The 23470-nt window shown below is 46.1% G+C and overlaps 1 protein-coding gene across 2 annotated transcripts; it reads right to left on the bottom strand.

The window, feature by feature from the left end:
• Positions 1-33: 33 nt before the first annotated feature.
• Positions 34-23470, bottom strand: KLHL12 (kelch like family member 12). Of its 2 annotated transcripts, XM_042800065.1 has the most exons (12): positions 23417-23470; positions 22966-23163; positions 17273-17426; positions 16252-16469; positions 13463-13612; positions 11524-11638; positions 9065-9171; positions 7897-8092; positions 6499-6657; positions 5214-5312; positions 1977-2163; positions 34-1619 (listed from the first exon to the last, which is right to left on the bottom strand). In XM_042800065.1, the coding sequence occupies exons 2-12, from the start codon at positions 23149-23151 to the stop codon at positions 1493-1495; spliced, it is 1698 nt and encodes a 565-aa protein (XP_042655999.1). In that variant the 5' UTR covers positions 23152-23163; positions 23417-23470; the 3' UTR covers positions 34-1492. The 2 variants fall into 2 exon arrangements, with proteins under 2 accessions (XP_042655999.1, XP_032857864.2); XM_033001973.2 differs by lacking the exon at positions 23417-23470 and having other exon boundaries at positions 22966-23228.

The raw sequence follows: 23470 nt of genomic DNA, 5'->3' as shown, positions 1-23470 counted from the left end.
CTTGAAGGTAGAGAACAGAAGCTCAATTCCCACTGGCTCAGGAAATATTTTATTTATATTTTCATTAAAAAATAAACATAGGAAACAAAACCACAGAACACTTGTGTGACAGAAACAAACGCAGAAGGTCAGAGCGTTGGCTGAAAGTGCATAATTAAGTCATGCTACCACGTCCCTGATCCCACCCTGTCCCCCAAGCAAGGAGTCAGCAGTAAGCTCAACGAGCAGCACTACACAGAGCCCAGGCACTGCGGGGGCCAAGCTGATGGCGGAGGGGAGCCCATGCTCCCAGAGACGGAGCAAGGCAGGAGACATGCTGAGGAGAGAGTGCTCTAGTGAGCCAGTGATGAAGCTCTCACTTGGGGTTTGTGGGGCAGGTGAAGGGTAGCTAGTGTAAGAGGATGTGGAGTTACAAGGCAGGGGAATAAACAACTTAGAACAAAGGGCAGATCAGAATCCTGGATGTCACTCCAAAATGGCCCTGGAAGCAGAAAAATCCTAGATAAAAGGAAAATCAACACAATGAACTTGCCTGAAAAGCTGACGTGGGTGTGCTGGACAGAGGACTGTCCAGGGATGAAGCCCAAGTCACTCACCAGCAAGATCTCTGTGGATAGTAGCACTTGTGTCCCTACTCCCAGGGCTTCAGTCCCTGCAAGATGACCTCCCCACAGGGGTGGGAGCAGGCACTGCTGCATCACAGCAAGGCTCTTGCTGCCAGAAAACGCAGCACTTTGCAGCTGGGTCTTTCGAGCATTTTGAGGAGAATATGATGTGATGAACCTTGCTGAGCCCCGTGATCAGAGCACAAATGCTGCAGACCTGCTTCTACACCAGGCAACGAGCTCTTCCCCCTGCCCTCTGCCCCCTGCAGCCTCAGGCTTTTGGGTCTCAGTAGTTGACAGCTTTAGTCCGTGACTCCTTTTGTGTGCAGACCTGTGAGGAACCTGCAGACACAGCTACAGTGCAGGACCCCCTTACACATGCTCACTCAATTTGGCTCTGCACTGATGTGCGCTTGAGGAGCATGTCTGAACATTCAGTATGTACAAGATGATTTGAAGCTGGAACATAAGAGCAGCTGGGTTCATCCTCACACATCCACGTGGCTGAGAGCAACCTGCAGTGGCTGAGGAGACCGCCCAGTTGTATGTACATGTCCCTGGAAGCATTCACCAGGCTAGCTGATGCCAAGGCTGGGGGCATCTCTGCTCTGCCGACAGACTTAGCCACAGGAACAGCAGAGAATGCAGCTTCTCCTGACCTACTTTATCAGCTCTCTCCAGCTTCACACAGAGACCCTGATTTCAAATGACTGCCGAGATAACACATTTATGCACATGCTCCAGTCGAAAGCAGCACAGAAAGCTGCTGTTCTGGTGCCTATTTCCACAGCATCCACAACTCTCAAGAACAGTCACTGCAAATCACTTGGGACTCTTCCTCCAGCCGAGCCTTTTTAGGATGTTCTTCTTTGTAAGTTCCCTCCAGATCACTTCTCCCGCAGGACGCAGACTCCAGCATCACAGCGCTGCATCCCCAGGGAGGTTACCACTTCCCAGTTGTCAATGATGGGATCATAGCACTCAATGCTGCTCAGCAGTGAGTTGCCATCGTATCTGCAAGGACAGAAAGCTACAGGTGAGGGGTGCTGCAGGAGGAAGAGTTTGGGGCGTTCAGAGCCCTCCCTGGGAGGCGGGACAGCTGTGTGCAGCAGGAATGGCCTGAAATGAAAGCAATGTGTTAGGCTCCCTTTTGCTGTCTGCTGCCACTCTCCTGCCTGTCTTGGCCCTGGACCATCACGCTTCCTACCGAGGCTGGGCACGGCGGCTCTGCGAGCTGTCTTCTCTCGTAAGGCTTGAAATGTAAATGCGAGGAGAGGCCAGCTGAACCAGAGCAGCAGGCTGCGTCACCTCAGCTCACTTGCTCCAGCAGACACAGGGCATCTCCCTCTCCAGCCCAGGGCAGCCGCTTACCCAGCGATTGCATACAGCCTTCCCCGCAGCACCGTGGCCCCCACGTAACAGCGGGGGGTTGTCATGCTTGTTACAGTTGTCCAGGAATCAGTGCGAATATTATAGGCTTCCACGGAGGAGAGGTGTGCTGTCCCATCGAACCCACCAACTACATAAATATGGTCATTCAGCAGAGCCACGCCAGCCCCTGGAGAAAGAGAAGATGGCAGTTACACCCGTGAGTGACACCATCAGCACCGTGCCTGGGCCTTGCTGTTACAAGCCTGAACTAGGTCAGCTCCTCCCTCTTCAGAGAACATTTTCTTATATCTCCCACTCAAGAGCTGTCTTAACTCAGTGTCTTCCATTGTTGTCTCCAATACGACACATGAAAACCTGTAACGCTACCAACTGTTGCTGAATCTCTGCCATAAGGGGGACTGAGCAACACTGCAGCCAGGGCAGCACTAGCAGCACGAAATCTTCACCTTGGCTGAACGACACCCCAACCCCCTGAACAGACCAGCGCAAGGTTCGCTCTGCTGGAGGGTAGCTGGGACTCTGTCACCACAGGGACAGGTTTCTCTGGTGCTTCTGGCTCCCTAGTGTCACCGAGCCCCTGGTTGTAGCAGGGAGAATGATGCTGCTCCATGTAAAGCTGGAGGAAGGATTTCTTTGACATTGCTCCTCTGGAAGGCAGGGAAATGAAAACTGGTGTCCACTGCACAGTCACAGAGGCGTAAGTGGCTGAAGCATCTGTCTGAATGGCTGTTCTCACGGGAGAAGCAGTCAATGATACAGTTGGCCCAACTGGGAATTTATGACAACAGAAGAAAATAAACATCCACGAGCCTCTGTTCCTCATCTGCAGTCCCCTTCAGGTAAAGCACCAAAGAACACAGTAAGACAACAGTGCACATGGTGGCCTTAGGTGCTCTTGCCAACAGCTGCTGCTGTGTCAAGCTGTATCTTGAGAGCAGAGTAAACCCTGTCAGGCTGTTACCATCAACATGTACCTACTGCACTGATGAATATCCTGAAGGAAACAAGCCAGCTACCCTGCAGCTCTTGGGCACTGATCTGTTTCTTCTACAAACGGGTTATAAGAGACTTTCTGTTCCACTAAATGCAACCTCATTTTCACTGTCTGTCCTTGCTGAGAGCACCAAAACAGCTGGGAACAGCCAGGCTGCCCCAGTGGGCTCTGACAGCTGAGAAGAGAGACCAGACCAAGGCCTAAGCAGGGAAGTCAGGTCTAGCAATGCAATATAGCCTAGGTTTCTTCTGCGGGGTAGCCTACCTCCAGAATCTGTCCTAAGAGATAAAAACAAATAAGGAGGACACAATCTCCATGAATAAATGCAAGATAACTTTTAGTCCTGGTCTTGGAATTCAAAGACTCACATGCAGACAGCTCCAGAAAGAGTGTCAAAGCCTTAGGGCAAAAGGAGTCCTACAGGGTCCAAGGTCACCAGGATGGACTGGAACTACTATCAAGAGGGAGGCTGCAAGTGCAACTGGTATCTGAGCTACTGAGCTGAGTTTGGGGTGTGAGTACTACAGAGTGGCAGCGCGAAAATTTGAGCCAAAAAACATTCTTGGGCGCACCCCTGCCTCAGATCTTGGTGCTCCAGGTCACAGCACTGAGGAAGTAACCTGGCTGAGGCAGCGCTGGGGTCAAGAGCCTCCCAATGTTCCTGATCGCTTGGGGCACTGAGGAGTCTGCTCTGCGGGCCAAGGTACCGCTACCAAAAGCCTCCAAGTCTTGTGGGAAGCGAACAAGGACCTGGGAAATGCTTCTTAAAAACGGCTTTCCCCTGAACTCTTTGCTTTTGGCCTTGCCCGAAGCCAACTTCTCTGGAGCACACAACAGACCCCATGGGGGAAGCTGTCTCATCCTTCATCTTTCTAGAGATTGGTGGATAGGTCTCGCATGTTGCCTCTGCTGCAGGAAAATCCATTAGATTTTATCATGTTTGAATGTGGGGTCTTTCCGGACGTGGAAGGCAACCAACTTCTAAATCAAATCCATTCTTGGCATATGGTAAGTACTTTCCAGCCCACACCTAACAGGAATAGCCCTGTCACAGGAGTAAATATTTAAAGCTTGGGGTTTTGGTGAATGCCACTGCAGGCACAATAAAGTTTAAATGTTTTTAGAACAGAGACCAGTTTTAACTGAGTAACCAGCACTTGTGCCTAAACAAGAACACTGTAGCAAAGAACAGACAAGCAAAGCTGCCGAGGCTAATTATAAAGGACATTTAATGAAAGAACTAGAGAAAAAGCAACTTCAAAAGGGTTTTGAAAGAGGGCCTGTAAGCACAGCAGAACTACTCCACTGACAACCACAGAGCTGTGGAGGCACTGAGCATCCTGCCCATCCACACGTGGCTGAGCAAGGCCACAGCTGCTCACTAGCCTGACTGTGAAGATCTGGGGCAGGCGGCCTGAGGCACAGTGCAGCAGCAGAGGCCGAACACTTGAGCACACAGGAGCTGCATGAGCCCCACAGGAACTCCTTTGAGAAATGAAGGACAGCTGAGGCAGAAAGTTGTTCCACAAGTAGGGTTTAAACTGTATTTTTCTCCTAGGTACAGCTGCCAGACTTAAAGCTCAGATGCAACGCCCAGCAGGAAAGACAAACCAAGAGGTGGTGGGGGGATAATTAATGTGTGACTGCACCATGTTTCAAGTCATTAGCATAAGACTGTTGCGGTGTGACACTGCTTTGGCAGGGTGGCTCTCTGCGTTACTGCTGCCCCAGGAGCTGAGGCCCAGCATTTCACAAACGAGAGTGCAGGTGAGGGAGCAGCCTGCCTGAGCACTGCTGCCTTTGCCATATCCTGTGCAGCTGATGAGCACCAACTTAGCAAACTGTCCCATCACCTTGCACTATGGCCTGTAGTTTGTGCCTTGCTAGCTTTTCTCCAAGCTGTGCACTGTTTCTAGTTATGGAACTCACACAGGACTTCCCCTCCCTCCCTGTAACCTATAACCTGCCACCCCCCTTCCCCCCTCCCCCCCCCCCCATATTCCTCTATACACATCTTAGCATGGGATGGGGACATCAGGCATGTGAAAATGAATCTTTCTCTTGGGGAGTTAAGTCAACACATCCTAAAATCATCCCTTCTCAAAGCAAAACGACCCACCGGGACCAGTCAACATCTTCCAGGGCAGCAGAACAAGGCAGCAGTGACTGCTTCCTCAGTGCAGCACAAAACATTTTGACCTCAAGGCACTGTGGGCTCTTACCTGAGCGCTTAGTGGCCATTGGGGTGACGTTTGTCCAGTGTCCAGTGTGGGGATCATACCTCTCTACAGAATTCAGTATGTTCAGCCCATCGTAGCCACCTGAAAAAATACAGGAGCAAACCATGGGTCTGACTTCTGGAAAATGTTTTCTGTGTAGAAAGTACTAACATGCCTGGTTCACCTTTACTACAGCGCTGCACTGCGACCAGCACAACCCGCAGCATGCCGGGGCTGGCAGAACGAAGAGGATCTCTGCAGCTTGCAATGCCAGACCGGAGCCAGCTCAGAGCAAGCTCTGCCCCTGCACTGCCCTGGGAGAGAGCATCACTTCTCCAAACCAGTAGAAGCAGGTTAGCACTGCGCTGCCCAAAGCTGCCTCTGAGGGTGCTGATGCCGTCCTGCTACAGGAGATGGACAGCTTCCAGACCTGGCGCTGGCTCAGGGTCTGTGTGCTGCAGCCCGCAGCCACCAGCTGACGCTATGAGGCTACGGAGTGTAGGCTGGGATGTCTCAAAGAGCTGTTTCACAAGAAGATACAAAGAAAACTCATTGTGCAGCTTCAGCAAAGGAGCGGCGTGCTGGCGGCTGCTTTGGGTGACAGTGTGAGGAAGAGGAATTTGGGAGAGGGAAGTGAAACCCATAAACCAGTGCCCAATATCTGTGACTCCCCAAGAAGAGGACTGCAACAAATGTGGGTACAGTGCCGGGCCTGCCTCTTCTGGGCCCAGAAGGTGTATCTACAGAACAAGCTTACTGAAGTCTTCCAAGTGATTCGCCCTCTAGCACTCTCACCATATTTGCAGCTGGTGTGGGTCTCTGAAAATGAAATGAGCGCTCCAGAAAAGAGCTGGAAAACATATGGTTCAGGATACATTTCTGGAGCACTACAGTCGGCATTGCTTTGTGTGGAGCAGATGCAGCCTCTGCCCCGAAGCTATCTGCTTCATCTCCAGGGCATCTTAGTTGCTGCCCAGTCCACACAAACCTCAGTTGGCACTGCTCATCCCCTGCGCTTCAGCCACCCCTCAGATGTTGGCTGACTGTGTCCCATTTGCTTCTGACAGCACTGACTGTAGTTATACGGCAGCTCCAGCCTAAGCCATCGTGCTGGTAAGGGTGAGAACAGGCTGCATCTGCTGACAGAGCTGTGCAGTGCCCAGTGCGGTGAAGTTAGACCTTCTCACCTGGATATGACATAACTGGTGCTCTGCACAGAGCACCTGCACTGTCATTTCTGTAAAAAGAGAGTATTTGCAGAATGCCTTGAGGTCCTAAGGATACCTACCCAGGCAGTAGATAACTCCATTAGCTACAACAAGCCCTGCTCCTTCCCGTGCTGTCTGCATGTCTCCCAGCATACTCCACTGATCAATGTTCGGGTCGTATCGTTCCATACTGGTGTGACGTCGGCTTCCATCAAACCCACCGGAAACATAGATCATGTCTGCAACGTTGTTAGACAGAGGTTGGTCTCAGTGAGTCAGGTATCAAGCATGAACACGGAGCAAGAAGGCCCTCACAGACGGAGCAAAACTACAGCATGAACTGCAGAATACAGGAACAACTACAGATCTTGGCATATTTGGAGCCAAGACAAACCCAGCTTCCTCACCTTGGCTCACTGCATTAGCCTGCACACAGATCCACAAACAAAAACATCAAACCCATCTGGCCCTCAAATCTGCTTCTTGCTGAGGGATGAAAGAGAACATGCACACCTCAGTAATTTTTCCCATGCTGCAGAACCTACTGAAACACTGCCATGCCCAAACCCTGCCTATCCGTAGTGTCATGTCAGCACTTCCCCAGAGTAAATGCTTACAAGGTAGGAAACACACATTTAGCAAAAGGAAAAAAGATCCAAAAGACATGTTTGATCATCAAGATCAGTCTCTTATACTGGAGAACCTAATTCATGCAATGCTTTCACAAATCTGCCATCTTCAAAGCAGCTGCGTTTTTAACAGAATTTTTGTTATAATAGATTATTAACAATCTAAATGATTAACATTTAACCAATATTAATTATTAAGAAGATACTACAATATAAGCATTAAAACACATAATATTCACTAGAGTGATTTCTATTTTAATGGCTAGAAAACTTCCTCTCATTTCCGCTCCAACTTTACTTTTTCCTGGCCTGTTTATAACCATTTGTTCTTATTCAATTCTTACATTGCCCATTTCCTTCCCGTGCCAGGTTATACGTATAGAGAACAATCATATTCCCTGCTGGCCTTTGCTCTGCCAGCATAAGCAAGCTGAAGTGTTCTGGTTTGCTCAGTAGTTTTCTTCTTCCAAGTTTGTCCTAAGAATTCTTGCCTGTACATGCTCCAGTTTCAGCCTCTCTCCAGTGCTGGATGGTTATTGCTATACTTGGTGTCCTGTGCTCAGTAATATGCGACATTGTCACCACCCTGAGAGCCTCCCACTCCATAATCCCTCAGAGTTCCTTTCCCTTGATGCATAGACACATGCTGTAAGAATGAAGTGGAGGCAGAGCTCCTCTCAGGATACGTGGGCAAGTTTTCCATTTCTACATCCAAACGATGAGAAGGCAGAATTTCAGACTCACCTCCTCCCTCAGAGCCATCCCACTCTGCACATACCAGCTCGGGGCATTTCAGGACAAGAACTGAACAGGCTGTTCTGCCCTGTCAGGACGGTGACCAGGACGTACCTCCAAGGGTCGTGGCTCCCGCCAGGCCTCGCCGCACGTTCATCGGAGCCACGGAGTACCAGATACCATCCTCATCCGAGGTATAATCCAAACACTCCACCGAGCTGAGACGAGAGCGACCATCGTACCCCCCAATCACATAGATCCGATCATGCAGGGACACTGTCGCAACATAGCGTCTCTTACGGGTGATGCTCTAAAACAGTACAAAGAACAAAAAGGTGAAGGAGAGAAAATAACACCGGTGCATGGATACCAACTGCTGCTCTTCCATCCTCTTTTGCTGCTCTTTTGGAAAACGGCCCGCTACCACAGCGGCAAACAGCACTATGAATTTGAGGGATACGACCTCAACGACTGCATCTGCCTTCCTCTGCCTGTACTCTCTCTGCCATGCTCTCTTCTCATGGCCAGGTCTTTTTGCACTAAAATATTTTGCATTAAATGTCATTTATCTTATGCTGCTACTGAATCCTTGATGCATCTTGGAGGTTTGTGTGCCTCCCACTGGCTCCCTGCAGACTGTTAATGGGAAAATGTGGAGACTCAAAATATTTGATGAAAATACCTGAAGCTTTCAGCCTCCAAAAAGAACAAAATTTTGGGACATCAGGTGATACTGGGTCTTCTGTGATTTGCAATATTAAAGAAGACGCAGTTCTTCATCATTTCACACAGATAAAGGTGATTTTAAATTTGGGTAGAAGTAGTCCTCAGTGCAGGAATTCTTTCTTCCTTATTACCTCCCATTATGCTCAGAAACAATGAAACCAGAGAGATCACGCAGCCTGCCTGAAAGCAGGACTGATTATACTGCTCCTATTGACATTTCAATTATCATCAGTAACCTCAAATCTTAACACCCCTTTGATAAGAAACATGATAGCTCTCACTCCCGTAACAAAGATGTGGGATTCTGTAGGTTCATCTTATTAGATATATGACAACCACCTCTTACACAAAGCTTACTTAGAAAATCTGCAAACTTGAAGTGGTTTCAGCATTCACTATGTAAATCTCAGCAACTCTACAGAATTTCTGTCAGAATTCTAAGCAGAAAATCTAAGCAAAGGATAGCCCAAAGAGGAACGTTATATAGCTGATGCTACAGGATCAGTGTTTGATCAGAGCCTGTTCAACCCAGTCGTGGTCAAGAATGGTCCCTTACTGGCAAGAAACTCCACTCCTGAGTCTTCGGGTCGTATTTCTCCACGACATCAATAGGTGACTGCTGACTGCCAAAGCCACCGATCACAAGCAGGACTTCATTAGCTCCTAGAGCAAAGAAGGAAAGCAAAGTCGAGTCAGTCCCTTCACAACCAAAGGGTCACCCTCAAGGGAATCACCTGAAGAAACACTGAACCTTCCTTAGTGCAACAAGCTGCCTCTAAATCCCTGTTTTTATCACTACTCTGAAGCAGGCACCTAACCTGGCTAGAGGTGCTTGGACTCCCTCTATCTTCAGTGGGGAAGAAGAGAGAGAAACTATTCCAGGGCGTGTGGCAGTAAGACTAACTCAGGTGTTTGGAGGTGTCTGCTGTAGGGCTGTTCCTCCTAATATTAGAGGCACTGAGAATTGAGACAACTAGCTGGCTAAGTTAGGTGCTGAAGTTGGCTCATTTATATCTTCTTCTGTATTCTTTCCATGAATTTTTAACAAACCTCTTACCACCCCATGAAAGCTGAAGGAGGATGGCTGCTTCCCTGCAGCCTCCTCACAAAACAAGGCCTTCTCCCCTCGTTTGTAAGTGATGTCCAGACCAGATGGCACCTTTGTTCACCACTTCACCAAGAAATAAGCCAGGCTGACTAAAGCCTGAAAAATTTATGAAACATTTTCCCAGTAATTGTCTCTTAAGTCTTATGCTTTTTATTTCACAGTTGCCTTTCCTCTTTCTTTTCTCTGAGATGATCCCTGAATTTTTCTTATTTTCTCCGTGACTGTTAAATAACACTTATGACGTGGAGAGTTTTAACTTCCCTTGTAACAACTGCCTTGAAGGTAGGCTTCTATCATAGTTTTAAAAATAGATGAGCATCCCCTGGATCCCTTGAACCCTTTCTGTAACAGGGAGTTTTACTAGTGTTTAGAACTGATCAGCTTTTCATTGCAGAAGGACCAAACAGCAAGCAATGAAGATTTAGCAAGACCCTGTCACCTCATATGAAGGAGAATATAAAAAACCATAACTGGGAATGATTCACAAAAAGCTCCCACAACAACTTGGAAAGCCTCCTGTCCAGTGTAACATCTAAAAGTGAAATCATTTCAGTTTATTCCATAGAAAGTTAATACACAACTTGACCACGGTTTGTAAGTGACCGTGATAAGAGCATTGCTGATAGATGGTATTGAATCAATTAAAAAAAGGTAGGGATGAATCCAGCAGATGAAGCTTAGCAATAAGGTACACAGCTTTTGCCTGTATAATTAAACAATAAAAGAGTTGTGTGATGTCTCCTTTATCAGGTGAAGCATTTCAACTATGAACAAAATAAAATGTGTCTTTCTAAAATGACAGGTGTCACTGAACCTGATGTAGGATGTTCCCACAAAAACAGGAGACGTGCTGTGGCCTGGACTATGCTGGAGGTCAAACTACATCATAAGAACATTCCCTTCAGGCCAAAAAAATCTCATCAGTGTGTCTCTCTGACAAACCTAATTTGCCCTCCTCCTTTAGTGGTTAAACTGCTTCCTGTCCCTCAAACCAGTGTTAATGACAGGAAATGGCCACGAAGGGGTTTTCAGGGTCCCTCTCCACTACACAAGCAGCAGCACTGGAGAACATGCAGGGAGGTTTGCTTGCAGGAAGAGTGGTCAATGCTGGCACCGATGGCAGTGCACTGTGAGTGTGCCCAGGATAAAGGCATGGCAGAGACAGTCCAGAGAGACCAAATCTGAAGATAAGAGAGGGGATGTCAGGTGAGGAACAGCCACAGTCATAAAGAAGCCATTAAAACACTTTTCCTTCTTCTGTAGGTCATTCCTACTGCTTATGTTGCTCTCAAGTGCTTACGCCCCTAATCCAAGCATTCTCCTAACAATTCATTGACTGCTTGGTAGGAATTACTGAAATAGAGGAAGAAATCATCATTTATTTGCCTTAACAAGGCTAGAGAAAAAAGAAAATAAAACTCTCTCTGAAATGAAAGAGGGACTTCTCCATCTCCCTCCCTGTGCCTTCCCCTCTCAGATTCTCTGTTGAAAACTTATCTTTACTGTAGCACAGCTGTCTCTCACCTCACAGCTCTCTCTGTTTCTGACACTGATACCTGCCTTTTTAGACAGGAAGAAACTCTTCCCATGCCTCTTGGACAGCTGCATACCGAGACAAACAGATCTAGAGGCACCAACAACTCAGAAAACTGTTTTTATGGTTACAGCAGAGATCTGGGATTAAAGGCAACCAACTAGTCCCCACATTGCCACTAAGCAGTTGTGCACTGAAAAAAACCCCATACCTCTGTCCTTTGCCCCAGTACCCTTTCTGTACCACTGGGGACTGTGGATTGACAAGCTACTGCTGTGAAACATTTCAATACAATTACAAGGCACTAGACGTGGTGTATAATACAATACCTGCCAATGCCCTAGACCTCAGTGTCCTTTTCTTTGCTGCTCACCTAGACGTGCTCTTGTCCTGGGTCCTTGCATCTGACTCCGGAGCTCAGGCCGAAGATGAAATTTCTTAGCTTCATCTACAAGGTCTCTGCACTGCAGACTGCATCGTATAAAAGGCTGAGCAAAAACATGAGTCACTGGTACATGCAATGTATTTTAGGATTCCTCATAAGAACTGTCCTAAAGCCAACTCTCATCAGTTCAGACAGCATAAAAATGACTTGTGTGCAGGCTGTTGCTAGTAGTGTCATGGTGCAAATACTGCATGCAAGGAAATACAAAGACAACTTAAGACTGGACTGCAGCTGAAAAGATATGGCTCAATTCTCACACAAAGTCTGGCACTGCAGGTTCCATAATGAAAATAACTATATTGGAAAACTAAAGAAAAGCCACTCCTGGTACATTTAAGCCAGCAGCAGTATTTCTGAGAAACGGGACTGGCAGCGAAACTATACTTGAAATCAGTTTAGCTGCATCTGCCCCACGTAATCAACTCTCAGCATGCACCTGCCATCAAAGAAGAAACAGCACAACAAAGCAGTTTAGCTGGATCTATTAGCTTGATCCCTGTGCACATGGGACATGGAGCTATGAAGAGACAACAGAAGCAATAGGGTCATCTTTAAAGAAGCAGGGTCCACTGCAGCCCAAGGACAGTCCCATCTCCTCCTTACACAGTGCCATGGCTGAAGGCCTGGACCAACCTCCCCTGGATGTTCACTGTTCAGTTTCCTTTGGGTGTTGGGTGCTATATGCTACTGCAGTAAGATTTATTTTTACAAGTTCTTGGTGCTTATGTAAGAAGGCCAAGGTGTTCAGAGCAGATGATGCCACACAAGGCTAACACTCTACTCTCCATGCTGCCCTGAGATGATGATGTCCCACCAAAGTGTGTCACTTCCAGACTGGAGAGGCCATCTTGTGCAGGAAGAAAGCTAAGGCCCTGTATGCATACTATCTTAGGCTGGTTTTGGAACAGAGCTAATTGTTTTGATACCAGTCCCTTTTGCATTAGTTTCAATTTCAGTTTAAAGTGGACCATAACAATCTGACTAAACACATTTTAGCTACGGCACAGCTTAACCGCTTGTTAGCTACCCTTATTTAAGAACATCCATAAAAAGCAGCTATATCACATTAGAGATGAAGATTGCTAAACCAGCCATTTCTGCATGCAGAGAAGTCTGTCATTCAACATTTAGCACCTGCCATGTGACAAGGGCTAGTAACCACTGATTACCTCACATCACCACGAAACCAGAATGCTGGTTTGAACTTCACTGTGCCTTCCTGTCAAACCTTGCATGGGGTCAGCATCACTTCCTCTCTGGAATTAAACTTCCATTGCAAAAGCTTAATTATCTCTTACCATCATCCACATTTTGGTTTCCCTCTGCAACACCCCAGCCACACAAAGAAGCAGTATTAGCTATGGCTCTCAGCTGTGTATTGGCCCTGCACCTACCCAACTGCTGTCCTTCTCATTCAAGGGTACATGCTTGCCATCTGCATCTAAAACAACTGAGGAGCCATTTCCTCCCTAGGATCACATACCAGCAGCCTTCAGGAGAAAGAGACCTGCTAGCACTTATGAATGAAAGGCAGAAAGCACTTGCTAGGAACTATGACAGATGGCAACAGAAGGGTGCGACATATATCAGAGGAGACAACTGACTAATTGCTCTGGATGGGGTGCCCTCCTAACTGAAAGGTCGGATGCTGTAACTGCTGGCACAGCAAACTACTACTGAGTAAAACAGGGGGCACTCCAGCTGAACAGGGACAGCTCCATACTGTCAGCATCAAGAAGCGTCAGCAGAGAAAGCAGCTTTTAAAATGTTCTGTTAGGACAGCAGGAGTCTAAGCAGGGAACACGGCAATCACAGACAGATACTGGCTCCCAGCTGTTCTGTGTCCATGGACCCGAGCTGCTGGTACCTCGGTGTCGATGACGTCTGTGATGTAGCGGGGGGTGAGGAGTGGCATGCGCACGTACTGCAGCAGTTCTGGCAGTGATGCTTCCCGCTCTTTTTTTGAGTGCTTCACCCAGTTTATAACCGCCTCAAAAACTGGCTCTTCAGAGTCCACCTGGAAAGAGGAGGCACACACTGATCAGACTGCGGGATAATATTTCAGCTATGCCATGGAACAGACAACTTCCAGGCTGCTGACACTGCTTCACAGCTAGCAAGAGAGCAGAACATTTCAAGTAAGAGTCTGTTATGGAAATTCCCATAAGCTGTATTTACAAGCACTATGAAATTCCCTCATTTTCTTTTCCTTAAAACGGCGTTTTTTCCTTACAGCCGAGATCAACAGCTGGCAGCACCAGTGCCAGAGAAGTGAGCTTTATGGTGCCCAGCAGAGCCAGAAGCTGGGAGCCACCACTGCTGAGAGCGCAGTGATGGGCAGTAATTCGCAGGGCAGCTCCCCTGACTTCTCAGTGGAGCAGGCGGTACAGTTCAGCAAAAGGCAAAGTACCATCATAAAGATGATCAGAATCGAGTTTTCTTTTATGGAGCAGTGTCTTGCCTAGCCCCCTGCAACCCCGTGCCCACACACTGCCCCTTTAACACCCAAGCTATGCCAGGTACATTTAAGTTTGTTTTTTTTTTTAATTTCAGTCCACAGTTAAGAAACTATAAACAACTGGATTTCAGAGTGGAGAACCCTAGGGTATGAATGTTACTGTTTATTTCTACTGTTCATTTTATTTTGCAACTAGTTTATTTCTCTCTCCATTTGGGATCAGCACATACTGGTGCTTGCATCACTTCCAGAGACTACACTGACTAAACCATCTAAATTTGATACTTTTAGAGAATCTCAGGTGTTCTGGACATCTATGATTACCAAAAGTGAAGGAAATGTAAAGAGCTCTATAATATATTATTTAGGCTTGGGTTTATTTTTGCATGTCTTCAGATCATCCAACGTAAAAGCAAATCAGATATGAATTTAGTATCATAATGTCTTTTAAAGGTTATTAGATATGAAAATAAAAGGAGATACTGTAGTAAGAGGATTGAGCCTTCCCACTGATATATGACCAGTCCACTCTGACGTTCAGTTTCAAGCTGTCTGTTGCAGAATGTTCTGAAGTTGGGAACCACAGGGAGCCACAGAGATTAATTACATAATGCAATTCTTCCAACCCACTGATTTATATTTGTTACAGTGTAATCCGAAATGGCCCCTTTCCATTTGAATTACAGAGAAAGGACAATTAGAGCTCACAAAAAAAGAGCAGAATACTCAATTGTTTCCAATTTTCCCCACCTCCTCCTTAAATGCAATAATCCTATATTGTTTTATTCCCTCTTGAACCAACTCTCCTCTGATATATTTAACAGTCTTGTTGTTAATGAAATCACTTCTGTTTTCTGATACATGAGGAGTAACACTAGGCACAGCATCACAGCAAAGACCTGCCATTATGCTTCTCAAACAGCCAGGGGATTTTCTGAAGGTGCTCCCTCAGTACCCTCTGATACAGCACATCACCTCTGCACTGGCATGGCAACAGCTGGATCTGCTTCCTTCACCTTCTTAAGGCATTACAGTGCGTGCACACCTCACTGTGTCTGCAAGGCCTCAGTGAGTCCTTCCAATCCACAATGAATTTTACTTTGCCTCTGTGGATCATCTGATTCGTTTGGCTGGGTCATTCTCAAGTTCCTCATTATTTCCTCTTCACTGTCCAGAAGCATTATGTCAGTATTCACCACAACCCACATAAGCTCAAACCCTCACAGCATTAAAGCTGCGGCTTGTTAAACACCAAACACACTCTGCCTTTCTCCACTGCTGACCTCGGCCTGTGCCAGGGTCTTTCACTATCTTGCATGCTCCTTCTCAAGAAGCCTTATTAACGAGAGGATGTCAGCTTGGCTGAAGGCCACTTTCAAAGCATACATCAAGACTTCTTCTCTGGCTACTCCTGTACTGGCTTTTCAGGAATTCCACCAAGGATATCACTTACATTGGTTTGCTTCTAAGAGTTCATGTTACTCTGAATAATTGCTTCAATCACTTTTAGAACTGAAACAAACACCAATTCTCGAGAAAGTCCATCTCAATTAAAAAAAAAAAAAAAAAAAGAAAAATCAAGTCCCCTCCCCATTACCAAGGAAAGTTCAACCTATTCATACAAAATTTGGAAAAAAGTATTTGACAGGTTCCAGCCAAATAGTAAATCCTCCAGAAACCAACCTTAAGGGAACTAAATTTGCATATAACTCCCTGAAGAGTCAGACTACCCTGCACCATCATGCATTCTGCTGCTTGCAAAAGTAGAGGACACCCAAATGCCTGGGATGACACATGCATTCCTCGTGCTGCTGAGTAGCTTACAAAGATCTACAAATAGAAGTTAAACTCTTGGGGGTATTTCTGAAATGTAGGCATTGAGACAACTTGTCTCTGTAACCTCTGAAAGCTCCTCCAGGGAAAGGAGAAGACAAGGGAACAAGAACTCTGCAGAGGTAACTAACTGATTGTCTTACTTGCAAGAAACACTTGTGTGACAAATTCTTACATAGAAGCTACATGTTACTGATGAATTTCATATTACATAGCTAAAAGCATTAGAAGAAGCTTCTTGGAAATTAAATTTCAAATTCAGGAACTGTGTGAGAAGCCCACCCTAGAAGTATGGACTAATTTCTGACTGGTTTCAATGTTTTATTTCAATGCTTTGCACAGTAATGGTACTTTTCAGGTTTTACCTGAATTTCATCACACTTGATGAGCTTTTCAACCTCTTCTTGATTTAAGAGGATAAACTCTTCATGCTGAACCACCTCTGGAAAATGTTTCTGGCTGAAGACCTCTGCAGCTTGCATTAGATCAACACAATTGTGTGTCTCAGCAAAATCCCGAATGCCCAAACAATTTGATGGATCCAGCTGGCTTTCTAGAAACTCACAGCAAGCTTGTTTCACACCTATGGAAAATTGGAGGGGTGAATTGAGCACTGCATGCTTACTATCAATTCACTGCTTTGGAAAGGGCTTCAGAAAAGCAAGTTCTAAACAATAATGAAAATCCAACTCAAAATAACAAGCTTAAAAATACTACAGAAACACACACATGCAAAATATTTCTTTGGAGGGATGTGAAAACACTAAGCAGTAGACCAGGTGTTTGGGCTGTTTTGATCTCTGCCTATTCTATTTAAATGCAAAAATTAAATAAATCTGATACTAGAATAAGACTCAAATTTTGTGTGTTGTACTCAGCTTCATGGATTATAAACAAAAGATGTATATGACAGTGGATAGGCCTACCAGATTTCTAGGTTTTTCTCCAATGTCTTTTTGATCATTGCCTGGGATTTGGGATAACTGCCTGGGATAGCTCCATAGGTGCATGTCCAATGACATCAACCAGTTTGTTAATAACCCAGACATACTATAATGGTGGGTCAAATAACATCTAGGATTTGCTTCTTATTACAAGTTGACTGAGCTGTAACATGTGCTATACAGCTCACAATTCCTCTTGGGAATTTTCACGCAGAAATACAGTAGCCCAAAGCATGGAACAATAACCTGCTTCATCATCTTTTCTTCCACTCAGGTCAGTTCCTCTACCAATGAGACCACAGCACACAAGACAATAGAAGTTCCCATAAGTACTTATAAATATCATGCCTCCCCCAAGCTGTCTTCCATTTACAGAAGGTCAGACAAACCAAATCCCTAAACAGCGGCAATTGCGCAATTTGTGCTGATACTTGGCAATTACCTTTCAGCTGAAGCAGACATGCCGCTGGGAGCAATTCTTGGACGTTTTCTACTGTCACATGAACAGTTTCTGTATATACAAAGTCCAGCAGGATTTCCATGGTGGAGGCTGTCAGTCCCTGGATATCTACATAGGGTTTATCTTTCTCTGAAAGCTGTAGATTAGAAGGGATACAAAGGTTTATTTTTCAGTAATGTGATCAAAAAGCCAACAACGCTCAGCAGTTTTTAAAAATGTGATCTGTCAGAGACGTTTCAGAGATTTGTCCTTTCTCTTCTTGTGTTTACTGAAATGATAAGGGGAAGGAGAGAATTTCCCAACAGAATTCACTGGTAAGGTAAGTAAAAGAGACAAAGTTCGTTACAGATCAGGAGGACAGTCAAACTGCATAGGAAAATAAAAAAGCTGAGATTAGAGATGTCAGAAATTACATGTGTCATTTGTGTAAGACAAATAAACTCTCTCCTCCATGTTGTAACTCCAAGCTTTACTACAAGGAGCACTCCAGGGACGAAACGTCCCTGGGCTGGATGTGTCTGATACGCTGCAGTTTACATGGAGTTCCCACCTCACCACACCACTCTAAACCCAAACCAAATAAAAATCTTTCCTAACTGTTCAATTCCTGATCCATTCTTCAAGCTTATGGTGAAGGTTCCCCCCAAAAATTACAAATTTATAGGACAGGAAGTTCAGAGTTAAAGGTTAAACGTAGGTTTAGCTTAAACATTTGACAGTAAAATGATACAGCGATGGTACTTACACAATCCTGACTTTGTCCCCTGACCGTTTTATCACCTCTAAGATACATAATTTTGGAATAATTATTTTTTCCAAGAAATGTTGCCCTCTCAACAGTCAATTTTGGGGAGCACTAAATTCTGTGAATCCACCAAATTTGCACCTCTATAAGTACAAAACTCAGATTGTATTTCACAAAGCATCAGCTCTGTGGTTCAATGCATCCATCACAAAGCTGCTGGCATAGCATCTGTTGATTCATGAACAGTGGGCTAGCAGCTGGATTCACTAATCACATCCTGCACATAGCTGCAAGCTCGTCAATATGAATGGACCTCAACAGAAGGATGTCTCCATGCAGCACACTGCAAAACCAGCCTTTTTCCCCCCATGACTTTTGAAGTGGCAGTCAGTATCAGTGCAAGCATGATTCAGATGAAGGCCCGTGACTCTTCTTGCCAAGAATGAACCTGAAGTTGGATACAGACAGACTGAGGAGAGCTCAGCAAACAGAAAGCATGATCAAAGCATGATCACTTGGCTTAGAATCTGCCACAGTTGGGGAAAAAGGAGGTAATACAGACATAGAGAAAATAAGAGCAGTCAAGGATATTCCTGCAGAGGCATTCGATGACAGAGCAGCAGAAGGGAAGAAGAGTCTCTGCTGAGACTGAGCCATTTTTACAATCCAGAGAGATACACTTCACAGTAGAGAAGAGAAACTCAGGAGGTAATGGTGATACTCAAGGTAATTTGAGGGAAGAGGCCTTTCAAGTCTGTTGACACAGTGAACAAACTTTATGGCATCCAGAGTCAGAAAAGAACAGCCAATTACCTTGTCTGACCTGATGTATGACAAGCCATGCATTGCATTTAGAAGCTAAAATGAGTTCCTAACTTGGGCTAGACAAAACATTCCCAAAACAAGACAAAGCTGTTTGGTACAACAGATAAAGGACACAGATGTCACGAAAGGTCAGAACCAATCAGACAGATGCTCATATGACTCCAACAAGCAAATGGAGATGTAGACCATACATACTTAGAAGAAAGAGGATAAGAAGTTACAGACGTCTACTGACAGGAGATTACAAGGGCACCAGACCTCCTGGTAATGTATTACACTGCATCAGGTACAAGCTGTAGAAATCAGTTCTTCACAGATTGGCCTGGAGCTGGTAAAGAAGCTCCTGTCCCCACTCCAATATTCAGTAATCAATAACCAGACATGCACATATTGTCTTTATACTGTTGACTGAAACACAACCCATGGGGACAACACTAATACTACAGAGACGATCACCTCCTGTTTCTCTTGCACTTCTGCTACACTTCACTACTTGGTTGTTACATGGCTCACAGTTTACTCGCGTGCTAAGATTGCTTGGAAGGTAGAAAATATTTCAAGTAACTTCACATAACATGTGTGATGCAGAACAACTTGTGCTCCTAGCATTGTACCTTAAAGAAGGATCTCACACTGCAGACAACTTGATTCTGAACATCCCATGAAGACTCTGAGCTGTAGCTCCAGACTGCATATGCAGTGTTAGAACTGTATACAGTGCTTAGTGCTGTGCTGTTGGGACAGAGAGAGTCCCTCTTTTATCAATACATCCACATACTTGTACTTGGAAGCAATGCAAAATTAGTTATACAATGCTAATCAAAACATAGTACAAGCAGCTTTTCTTTTGCAGGTGTTTAGTGGTATTAGATGTATCTCTGCAATTAGAATTTCAGATTAGTTGCCCCCTCTTTGTTTAATATCAGAGTTCTGCTAACCAGCAGGAAGTAAAGCAGTAAGGAATTGATACTCCCTAATAGAAGCACATTTCTAACACGTCATAAAAAGTATGCAGCAGTTCAGATCCAGAAATTAACTGGATCATCCAGGAAAATACATTCCCATAATTAAGGGGAGTCACTTGGAAACATCAGGGATTTCACCCCTAAGTTGCTCAAAGCCTTAAGTTAGGGGCTGCAGGTCATAGCTCTGTTGTGAAACATAATGTTGCTGTCTCCCATTGCATCCATAAATCATGCAACTCACTCTGCAGGAGAACGGGCCTAAAATTTTGGAACCACTTTCTTATTCAGAGCAACTTCTTGTTTTCACCTTCACTAATGCAGATACACAAAAGTATATTGTAATAAACCCCTCCAATTTTTTCTCACCTATAGGGGAAAAGAAATGCTGGCACAACAGTGCTAATATGTGGCTCATTGCATTCTGGAAGGTGTTCACAGTACAGTGAAGATGACCATGTAATAACCTGGAAACAGAAGTCGTTTATTTTCAGAATATTTCTCCACATCCTAGGGGGAAAAAATCCCTTCAACTTCTAGAACATATCCTCCAAGATAAGACAGACCATTTTTTTTTCTGAGGTGGAGCCAATGATCAGATCTTGACACATCCTGAGTTATGCTAACTTGTCCAAACAAAGGCAGTTATGACAGTGCAGAAGTAAGATCCAGGGGAACATTTGCTAAAACTGCTCTTCAATTTTCATTACAAGAAAGAACCCTGTAGGTAAAACTAATGGGCATTTCAGTTTTCCTACACTACTCAGCACAGGGGCAGAAAAATGTGTTGTCAAAAGCCAGGGGTTCAACAGGTGATCAGTGGCTTCTGCTCATTCTGTAAAATGGGAACAGAAAATGGGAAGAAGTTAATACCAATTAAGACAGAACTTTTTAAAGTAAACGTTAGTCAGAAGTGAGAGAAGGAAGGAAACTAGAGACACATGGATTGGCAAATGCAGTTCTTTATGATGATAATCTCTGATGACAGCCTCAGTGCTGGACATGCACAGATGTAACATCAGGAATGACAGAGGGCATAATCCAGGGATCAATTCTGAACAAAGCCTTGTGTAGCCCAAGTCTGACAAAAGCCACACATTACACCGAGACAAGCAGTCCCCAAATTTGCAGGAGGTCAGCAATGAAATGTGAAGGAAGCTCTTGCAGAGACTGTCAGTCCATTATGCAATACAGCATCTTACGTTCCTTCAAGTTACAGCCATGGCCAAAACACTTTACCCACAAGTATTTGGAGAGTGACCAAATGCTGTCTCATTACACTCACCAACATACTTGACACTGACACACATAGGATGCAGGTCCACTTTGAGGCTTACCAAGCTGTCATTTCCTGGAAAGAACGCTCTCCCACAAACACTCAATAATTGTGACTGCCACTTGGCAGGTTTGTCATTTTGGGGTTTCCATACAAAAAAAACCCCACATTTGGAAGAAATATAGACTAAGCAAAAGAAGTAAACCCCTTAAAAGCAGAAGCAATTTGGGAGCATGAGAGATCGAGCAATCACGTCCACTGGATGCACTTATTTTTCTAGGAAGAATTACATCTATGAAAAGCGTCACTACAATGTTACAGTTAAAATAAGAGTATAAAGTAGGAAGGAGAGATAATCTCAGCTTAAGTCCCAAGTATACCAATTCTCAGCCTTTGTTGGCAGCCACAATGAACTACCTGTAGCACACAGAGTGATCATATCTCTGTAGATGGCCTAGATAAAGTCCAGGAAGTCAAAAACATTGACAAACATAGAGACAAACACAAAGAAGCAGAGACAGTCTGCTATACTGCTGTCACCTTGAAGCTATTGGTAAACAAAGAACTTCAGCCTCCAGGGACTGAATTTCCTTTTTGTACTTTTTTTAAATTACATTTCCTTTATGCAGAGAAAGAGCATAAACCTGACAAATCTACAGATTTTATGAAGACGTGGAAAGAAAACATATTGGTATGTGGTCAGCCCACATATGTCTTTCTTTGGTTGCTTTGCACAGGACTATAAAAACTAAGCCACTTGCTCACCCAACACAGCACTGAAAGAAGTAGGCACACAGACAGCTCTGCCAACAGTGTTCATAGCCGGATAAAACAAAGAAGAAAATTATTCTCTCCTGCAAGGACTACTGGGCTAGCACGGAGGTCTTTAGGACCTTTGAGCTACTCTAATAAATTTTCTCCCTGCTAATGGGGAATTTTCTAGGATAAGGAAGGCATCTTCTAGAAGAAAAAGCCACAAAGACTGATTCAAACTTATAAAAGACAAAGCTAGGCAAAGCATCTCTCATTTAACAACACAAATGAGTGCCAGATTTAGCTCAAATATTACCTTTCAGTGATTCAGAAAAATATCATGCAGGTATTGTGAGTCAATACAGTAAAGTACTGTGAGAGCAAAGGTCCTCACAAAAGAGATTTACTGAGTACAGCAACCGGGGTTTATAGTCTCACCCCCAACCCCAGTGCTGCAGGTTATACCTTCTTCACAAGAGCAACAGCACAACCCAACATGTACGAGCTGATCAGCCAGTGCGAAACAGAGACCAGAACATGAATTAAACACCCTCCATTTCAGTTTTAAAGGGCTGCCTTAATTCACCACCCAGTCAAAGGTGCACACCACAGCTCACACAGCCTTGCACTAGGGCTGGTACCCTCAGCAAGAAAGATACTCAGAAGCACGAAGACCATGAGCCACCAGTAGAAAAATCAGTAAACATATCCAAGCCTTCCAGTTTGCCAGCTCAGCCTGGCAGCTCTCTGGTGCACAGGCTGGTAACACAGCAGATCGTGATTCAGGACCATGGTCCCAACTGCAGCCTCTAACTCCTACCACGTCATGATAAAGGGCTCTGGAGCCACGGTAAGGAGACCCAGAATCACCGTGAGGGGATCCAGAGGGCCCCAGGGCCACCGTGAGCGGCTCCTGGGCCACCATGAGGGGCTCCAGAGAGACCCTGGGCCATCACCGAGGGGTCCTGAGGGCACCGGGATCAGCACGAAGGGATGCAGACCCAGCTGCTGAGCAGCTTGACAGCCAGCAGCCCGAGCACTGGGCAGCCCTGCCTCCTCCACCCGCGGAGCACCCATGGCTGGTGGGCAGCCCGCGGCCTCGGGGCGCACCGACCTCGCTGGTGAACATGGCGCAGAAGTAGTCGCTGCAGGCGGCCAGGACGATGCGGTGGGCCGGGAAGTCCTTGTGCTCCACGCGGAGGGTGACGTCGCAGAGCGTGTTGCTCTTCCGCAGGGCGTTCATGGCGTTGAGGATGGACTTGGCGTGCGAGTTGGTCATGATGTCCTTGGGGGGGGCCATGGCGCCCGGCACCTGCGGGCACAGCCAGCACGGCCACATGGCACGGCCCGCCCGCCGCGCCGCCAGGGGGCGCCCTCCCTCCGCGCCGCGCCCCGCCCCTCCCCTCCCTCTCGCGCTCTCTCTCTCTCTCCCCCGCCCCGCCCCGCCCCGCCCCGCCCCGCCCCGCCCGGGGCGCCCCCCGCCCCCTCGCTGCCCCGACACCCCCCCCCCCCCGCCCGCTCCCCGGTGCTTCTCCCCGCCGAAACGCGGCCCCGGCTGCACTCACCGCCGCGGGGAGAGGTCCCGGCCCGCGCACCTCGCCTCCCCCCCCGCCCCCCCG

This window comes from Tyto alba, unplaced genomic scaffold (genome assembly GCF_018691265.1).
Source record: "Tyto alba isolate M040663 unplaced genomic scaffold, T.alba_DEE_v4.0 Super-Scaffold_30, whole genome shotgun sequence".
NCBI lineage: Eukaryota > Metazoa > Chordata > Aves > Strigiformes > Tytonidae > Tyto > Tyto alba.
The sequence above is the reverse complement of the archived record's forward strand: the minus strand, read 5'-3'. Positions and strand labels throughout refer to the sequence as shown.